The sequence below is a fragment of the Pseudophryne corroboree genome, chromosome 11 (genome assembly GCF_028390025.1).
Source record: "Pseudophryne corroboree isolate aPseCor3 chromosome 11, aPseCor3.hap2, whole genome shotgun sequence".
Lineage (NCBI taxonomy): Eukaryota > Metazoa > Chordata > Amphibia > Anura > Myobatrachidae > Pseudophryne > Pseudophryne corroboree.
Window position 1 is genome coordinate 349,894,687 of NC_086454.1, and position 7,532 is coordinate 349,902,218.

The window sequence follows — 7,532 nt, forward strand, 5'->3', positions numbered from 1 at the left end:
CGCAGTAAACGTGTCATTGTGTTCATGGGTACATTTTAGGCCTGCATGACTTGGGTGTGCTACTGAATGTCATAATGGTGAGTCCATGTTAGCGTAATGACTACGTCGACAGCTAGCGTAGGTTCAGAATGGCAGTTCGGTGTGATGGCTGTCACGACGCTGGAACGATCGGCTGAAAGCAGCTCGCAACCAAACATTTTACTCCTATCCCCTCACAGCCTGCTCGTGCACAGGAAATAAATGGCATGTCTACTGTAATATGCGCAGTTGGACATTGCATTGCCCCCTAAATCTCAGGATATATAGACCTACATATATTGTCTTCTACTCCGTAGTCTCTCAACCCTAGATAGCAAAGGGGTAAAGGTGCAAGAGATAAGTTGTAATGCTTGCTCACCGCTGTAGGAAGACCTGAGGGTCTCGCATGGGGTAGTAGTTACACAGCGTAGGGTTTGTAGGGAGGGGTACTTGGGTAACAGGATAACCTGAGTCTGCAGCGGTAAATGACACACACACACTGTAATGATGTGCGCACTAGTAAGCAAACTGGCATTTCCTGCTTGTTCAATCGCTGATCCCAGAGACTGAGTGGGATTCGGGGCTAGACTTTGGCATGAGCACAGGATGGCGGTGTGAAAGGTCTCATCCATCTTATACTGTATGTTAGAATAGGTTCTAGTTACATTTGCCTGACGAGATGGCTCTATTACATACACACATTGGCAGTCATAGGCGAGCCGTTGGAGAGGGCCGGGATCTTTATTTGACATGTTAAAAAGAAAGCTACAATCATGCATGTTCAGACAACACACGCTGGTCTCTCAGACAGCTTGCCATAAAATAATGCCCCCTAGATTGGTCAAAAATCCAGATCCTTCCGCCCCCCTCCCACGTCTCATCACCTGAGCTTAAACAGGGGCCTCAACAAATGTACTAGGGGGATGCACAAAGGGAAAAAAAAGATTCCTGTACAACTGGCGCCTCCTGGTGGACGCAACTGCAGTACACTTAGCATCACAAACGTTGCGATCTTCAGCCAATGGCAATTCCTCGGTGTCCATGCAGATTTATAATAACGAGAACAAAGAATGACCGTCTGGTCAGGCTGCTAATGATGTAACCATAACATACAGCTGCACAGAGAGACGCTCAGGGTGTTGGTTTGGCAGGGTCTGCAGGGCTGGAGTCCGCTATTGTAGCCAAGTATATCAGGTTTCGGTGCAGAACTTGCTGGTACCTGGAAAGAAGTAAATACAGGAGGTTAATACTAAGTGATGGTGCGATTGGAGCAAGGATTTTACTAAGCCTTGTGGTACCAACTCTTACGGGCTGGTACAGCAGCTTTGAATGAATGACCTGGTCAGTATAGGCATGGGCCAAATCCGTGTGGCAGAATTATAAGCACCACCCATCTCGGCACTGTGGCCGCTGAACCCCCTACAACAGCAGTAGGGTTCTGTGTGTGATATAATCGCAGGGCGTCACTGCAAATGTGGGGCCCCGGGGAGGACGCATGGTATTATCAATATCAGAAAATTGTGCCATCACAGCCGGGTGCCTCCAGGTGACAGACTCCGCAGCCTGGCGCAATGCGCAGAACTCGGCGATAAGACTGGACACTTACAGCGAACACTCAGCGGCTCTTCCCTTGTTCTGATATTCTACAATGCAGCGAATGAGCTGATCATTTTCTTCCAGCAACTGAAAGATACAAGAGAGGGGTGATGACGGAGGGCAGGGGGGTGAACCAGCAGGTCCCGGGTGTGTGGACCCGTAGGTCCCGGGTGTGATGGAAGGCGGTTGTGGACCAGGACCCGGGCGTGACAGAGGACAAGGGGGGCACGGGGGGGGGGGGGGGGTTTACTGCTGCTCCCTGGTGTAGCGGAGGATAAGGAGGGGGCGGTGTGGGCTCCGGGGTGAGACGGGGGCGCAGGTCTGGAGGTGACTGAGGGCAGGGGGTGGAGAGGGCCGCAGGTCCCGGGTGTGACAGGGGGGGCGCAGAGGATGGAGGGGGTTACTGCTGCTCCCTGGTGTAGCGGAGGATAAGGAGGGGGCGGTGTGGGCTCCGGGGTGAGATGGGGGCGCAGGTCTGGAGGTGACTGAGGGCAGGGGGTGATGAGGGTGGAGAGGGCCGCAGGTCCCGGGTGTGACGGAGGGCAGGGGGGTGTGACGGAGGGCAGGGGGGTGGAAAGGGTGCGGGTGTGATGGGGGTGGAGAGCGCCGCAGGTCCCGGGTGGGATGGAGGAAAGGAGTGTGGACCCGCAGGTCCCGGGTGGGATGGAGGAAAGGAGTGTGGACCCGCAGGTCCCGGGTGTGACGGAGGGCAGGGGGGTGGAAGGGGCGCGGGTGTGACGGGTGGAAGGGGCGGGTGTGAGGGGGTGGAGAGGGCCGCAGGTCGCGGGTGTGACGGAGGGCAGGGGGGAGGAAGGGGCGCAGGTCCCGGGTGTGACGGAGGGCAGGGGGGTGGAAGGGCCGCAGGTCCCGGGTGTGACGGAGGGGCAGGGGGGTGGAAGGGCCGCAGGTCCCGGGTGTGACGGAGGGCAGGGGGGTGGAAGGGGCGCAGGTCCCGGGTGTGACGGAGGGGCAGGGGGGTGGAAGGGCCGCAGGTCCCGGGTGTGATGGAGGGCAGGGGGGTGGAAGGGGCGCAGGTGGGGGTGGAGAGGGCCGCAGGTCCCGGGTGTGACGGAGGGCAGGGGGGTGGAAGGGCCGCAGGTCCCGGGTGTGACGGAGGGGCAGGGGGGTGGAAGGGCCGCAGGTCCCGGGTGTGACGGAGGGCAGGGGGGTGGAAGGGCCGCAGGTCCCGGGTGTGACGGAGGGGCAGGGGGGTGGAAGGGCCGCAGGTCCCGGGTGTGACGGAGGGCAGGGGGGTGGAAGGGGCGCAGGTGGGGGTGGAGAGGGCCGCAGGTCCCGGGTGTGACGGAGGGCAGGGGGGTGGAAGGGCCGCAGGTCCCGGGTGTGACGGAGGGGCAGGGGGGTGGAAGGGCCGCAGGTCCCGGGTGTGACGGAGGGCAGGGGGGTGGAAGGGCCGCAGGTCCCGGGTGTGACGGAGGGGCAGGGGGGTGGAAGGGCCGCAGGTCCCGGGTGTGACGGAGGGCAGGGGGGTGGAAGGGGCGCAGGTGGGGGTGGAGAGGGCCGCAGGTCCCGGGTGTGATTGGCGGGGATGGGGGATGGGGGGGGGGGGGGTGTACTGCTGCTCCCTGGTATAGCGGAGAATAAGGAGAGGGCGGTGTGGGCTCCGGGGTGAGACGGGGGCGCAGGTCCGGGTGTGATAGGGGTGGAGGATGGGGCCGCTAATCCGGGTGTGATGGAGGGCACGGGGGTGGAGGGGGCGCAGGACTCCGGGTGTACGCCCGGCCTCTCACCCGCTGCACGTTGTCCCCGGGGATCTGGCAGCGGCCGCGCAGTTTCTCCGGAACGAAAACCAGCGACATCTCCCCAGGATTCCGGCGCACACTGCGCGTCACCCGCCCGCCGGAAGTACGTCACAAGGAGGCGCCCCACCCAGTACGTCATTACCGCGTGCCGTGCGCCGGTGTTATCGCGGCTATTTATCACACTGCGCAGCCGAGGCGGCACTACAGGCCCCAGCATGCCCCCCGTGTGCACTACAAGTCCCAGCATGCAATATAACCACAGCCTGCCCCACTGTGTACACTACAAGCCTCAGCATGCCCCCCCCCCCCATGGGCACTACAAGTCCCTGCATGCCCTCACAGCTAGCCAATGTTTTTCCTGCTGCACCGACTCCGTTGCGGTCCTGTAGTGCAGGTTAGATGTAGGGTGTGCGAGGTAATTGGGGGCAGCTACATCATCAGGGAAGTGGTTCTCACACTGTGTGGTGGCGCCCCGGGGAGTGCTGGGTCGGGTCGGCGGCGCCCCAGGGAGCGCTGGGTCGGGTCGGTGGCACCCCGGGGAGCTCTTTGCGCTCACACCGCTGCCATTGGTAGTTTACGGACTGCCGGTAAATCATACTGAACCCGTTCATACACCTCATCTCGTTACTCTATGCCATAATTCACAAGCTGTGCACTTGTGTCCCAGCAGTGGCTTGAACCCATGGGCCAGCGTTGGCTACAGGCTGTACCACACACTGCAGGTAAACCTTAGAGATGCAGCACATCTCCATATGCAAGACTCATGCTGCCACCATGCATGTTTACAGCTTCACCCCCTCCACATTCCCAGGCACCAAAGACCTGCTGTGCACAAAACACCTCCAGCCCCTGGCACTGCCAGTCTGGCGTGTAATGCCGCTTTCAGACATGCAACTGAATCCCAGGTTATTGCAAGCACCAACCCAGGATTTCTGCATTTGTGAAAGCATGCCACCCTTTACTAAGTCCCGAGTCCACGATCATGCTCCCACCCAGGGAATTTGCCGGCTTGCTAGAACTGGCAAATTCCCAGCTCCCATGTATAAGCAGCAAGCACGGCCAGTGTGAAACCACTGCACGTTCAGAGAGGGTTGCAGTCCCCTGCTTTAACCAAAAACAGAACTCATTACCGTTATTACGGTCTCATAGCTCAGGCAAGGATTCCCTGTTGCCAACATAATGTTTCCCGTTTGCTTTGGGGAGCCACAAAAAAAATAGCTGAGGGTCCTAAGGCACCATGAAGCTGAACATTTGGGAACCACTGCTCATCTATAATCATCGATCCCAATATGATGGTGGGGGCGGGGGGTCAGCAAAACATAAATATCTTATATAAACTGCAGCCATCCCAGTGGCATTGGTGGGGCAGCAGTATGGGTACATTCAAAGTAGGAGGAGGAAACATCTCAATTACAGGAATATAAAGTAGCCCACTACAGGAGAACCGCTCCAATGACTACATGTATGGGCCAGACACACAACATCTTGCGATTTCAAAGAAGTGCAGGAGTTTTATTTCCGGTAAGGGAATCGGAGGCATTTCCACCGGACTGCAGTGTGTGGGAACACTGTTAATGGCTGAGAGACCGAGCACCCCTTGTAGTAGACTGCAGAAAAGAAACCGTTCCCAAAGCAGAAGACCACTGATAATGACCCTAACCCAGTGGTGGCCAACGCGTGGCTCTTGAGCCACATACGGCTCTTTCTTTATTCAAATGTGGCTCCCAACACTCAGTCACGTGACCACAAGAGATCTGTAAACCGCTGCACTCCAGCCAGACATGCAGCAGCACTACGTAGACTGAGAACTGAAGGAGCCAAATACACATGGGGGAGCTGGCTGGAGTGACACATGCGGGTGCTGGCTGGAGTGACACGTGGGGGAACTGAAGTGTATTACGTGAATCTGGCTCTTCAATATATTTTATGCGGATCTGGCTTTTTCAATTATTTGATGTAGAAGTGGCTTTTGTATTGTATTTTATGTTGGATCTGGCTTTTTCAATGTATTTTATATCAGGGTCGTGGCCTATAATGCACAAGGCCACACCCCATTTCTTTTTCATCCACTAGGGGTCACTGGAGTACTCTTGGGATATGGACGGGGCGTAGCCGGAAATGGCACATTTAAATTTCTCTATCGTCCTAGTGGATGCTGGGGTTCCTGAAAGGACCATGGGGAATAGCGGCTCCGCAGGAGACAGGGCACAAAAGTAAAGCTTTCCGATCAGGTGGTGTGCACTGGCTCCTCCCCCTATGACCCTCCTCCAAGCCAGTTAGATTTTTGTGCCCGGCCGAGAAGGGTGCAATCTAGGTGGCTCTCCTAAAGAGCTGCTTAGAAAAGTTTAGCTTAGGTTTTTTATTTTACAGTGAGTCCTGCTGGCAACAGGATCACTGCAACGAGGGACTTAGGGGAGAAGAAGTGAACTCACCTGCGTGCAGGATGGATTGGCTTCTTGGCTACTGGACATCAGCTCCAGAGGGACGATCACAGGTACAGCCTGGATGGTCACCGGAGCCTTGCCGCCGGCCCCCTTGCAGATGCTGAAGTAAGAAGAGGTCCAGAATCGGCGGCAGAAGACTCCTCAGTCTTCTAAAGGTAGCGCACAGCACTGCAGCTGTGCGCCATTTTCCTCTCAGCACACTTCACACGGCAGTCACTGAGGGTGCAGGGCGCTGGGAGGGGGGCGCCCTGGGAGGCAAATGAATACCTATTTTGGCTAAAAATACCTCACATATAGCCTCCGGAGGCTATATGGAGATATTTAACCCCTGCCAGAATCCGTTAAGAGCGGGAGACGAGGCCGCCGAAAAAGGGGCGGGGCCTATCTCCTCAGCACACAGCGCCATTTTCCCTCACAGAAAGGCTGGAGGGAAGGCTCCCAGGCTCTCCCCTGCACTGCACTACAGAAACAGGGATTAAACAGAGAGGGGGGGCACTAATTTGGCGTTAAAAATATATAAAAAAGATGCTATAAGGGAAAACACTTATATAAGGTTGTCCCTATATAATTATAGCGTTTTTGGTGTGTGCTGGTAAACTCTCCCTCTGTCTCTCCAAAGGGCTAGTGGGTCCTGTCCTCTATCAGAGCATTCCCTGTGTGTGTGCTGTGTGTCGGTACGTGTGTGTCGACATGTATGAGGACGATGTTGGTGAGGAGGCGGAGCAATTGCCTGTAATGGTGATGTCACTCTCTAGGGAGTCGACACCGGAATGGATGACTTATTTAGGGAATTACGTGATAATGTCAACACGCTGCAAGGTCGGTTGACGACATGAGACGGCCGACAAACAATTAGTACCGGTCCAGACGTCTCAAAAACACCGTCAGGGGTTTTAAAACGCCCGTTTACTTTAGTCGGTCGACACAGACACAGACAGGGACACTGAATCCAGTGTCGACGGTGAATAAACAAACGTATTCCTTATTAGGGCCACACGTTAAAGGCAATGAAGGAGGTGTTTCATATTTCTGATACTACAAGTACCACAAAAGAGGGTATTATGTGGGATGTGAAAAAACTACCGTAGTTTTTCCTGAATCAGATAAATTAAATAAAGTGTGTGATGATGCGTGGGTTCCCCCCGATAGAAAATTATGGGCGGTATACCCTTTCCCGCCAGAAGTTAGGGCGTGTTGGGAAACACCCCTTAGGGTGGATAAGGCGCTCACACGCTTATCAAAACAAGTGGCGGTACCGTCTATAGATAGGGCCGTCCTCAAGGACCAGCTGACAGGAGGCTGGAAAATATCATAAAAAGTATATACACACATACTGGTGTTATACTGCGACCAGCGATCGCCTCAGCCTGGATGTGCAGAGCTGGGGTGGCTTGGTCGGATTCCCTGACTAAAAATATTGATACCCTTGACAGGGACAGTATTTTATTGACTATAGAGCATTTTAAAGGATGCATTTCTATATATGCGAGATGCACAGAGGGATATTTGCACTCTGGCATCAAGAGTAAATGCGATGTCCATATCTGCCAGAAGATGTTATGGACACGACAGTGGTCAGGTGATGCAGATTCCAAACGGCACAAAGGTGTATTGCCGTATAAAGGAAGAGGAGTTATTTGGGGTCGGTCCATCGGACCTGGTGGCCACGGCAACTGCTGGAAAATCCGCCGTTTTTACCCTAAGTCACATCTCT

At 55.3% G+C, this 7,532-nt stretch overlaps 1 protein-coding gene across 1 annotated transcript; it reads right to left on the reverse strand.

Annotated features, from left to right (window-relative positions):
- Positions 1-740: 740 nt before the first annotated feature.
- On the reverse strand, positions 741-3,509 carry SS18L2 (SS18 like 2). The gene is made up of 3 exons (XM_063945976.1): positions 3,363-3,509; positions 1,625-1,701; positions 741-1,237 (listed from the first exon to the last, which is right to left on the reverse strand). The coding sequence occupies exons 1-3, from the start codon at positions 3,429-3,431 to the stop codon at positions 1,150-1,152; spliced, it is 234 nt and encodes a 77-aa protein (XP_063802046.1). The 5' UTR covers positions 3,432-3,509; the 3' UTR covers positions 741-1,149.
- Between the last annotated feature and the right edge of the window lie 4,023 nt (positions 3,510-7,532).

Excerpts from the sequence above, each read along its gene's own strand:
- SS18L2 (XM_063945976.1), bottom strand. The coding sequence starts at position 3,431 with ATGTCGCTGGTTTTCGTTCCGGAGAAACTGCGCGGCCGCTGCCAGATC. Across the intron at positions 1,702-3,362 it reads CCGGGGACAACGTGCAGCGG|TTGCTGGAAGAAAATGATCA; the intron begins GTGAGAGGCCGG and ends TGTATCTTTCAG. Across the intron at positions 1,238-1,624 it reads AGAGCCGCTGAGTGTTCGCT|GTACCAGCAAGTTCTGCACC; the intron begins GTAAGTGTCCAG and ends ACTTCTTTCCAG.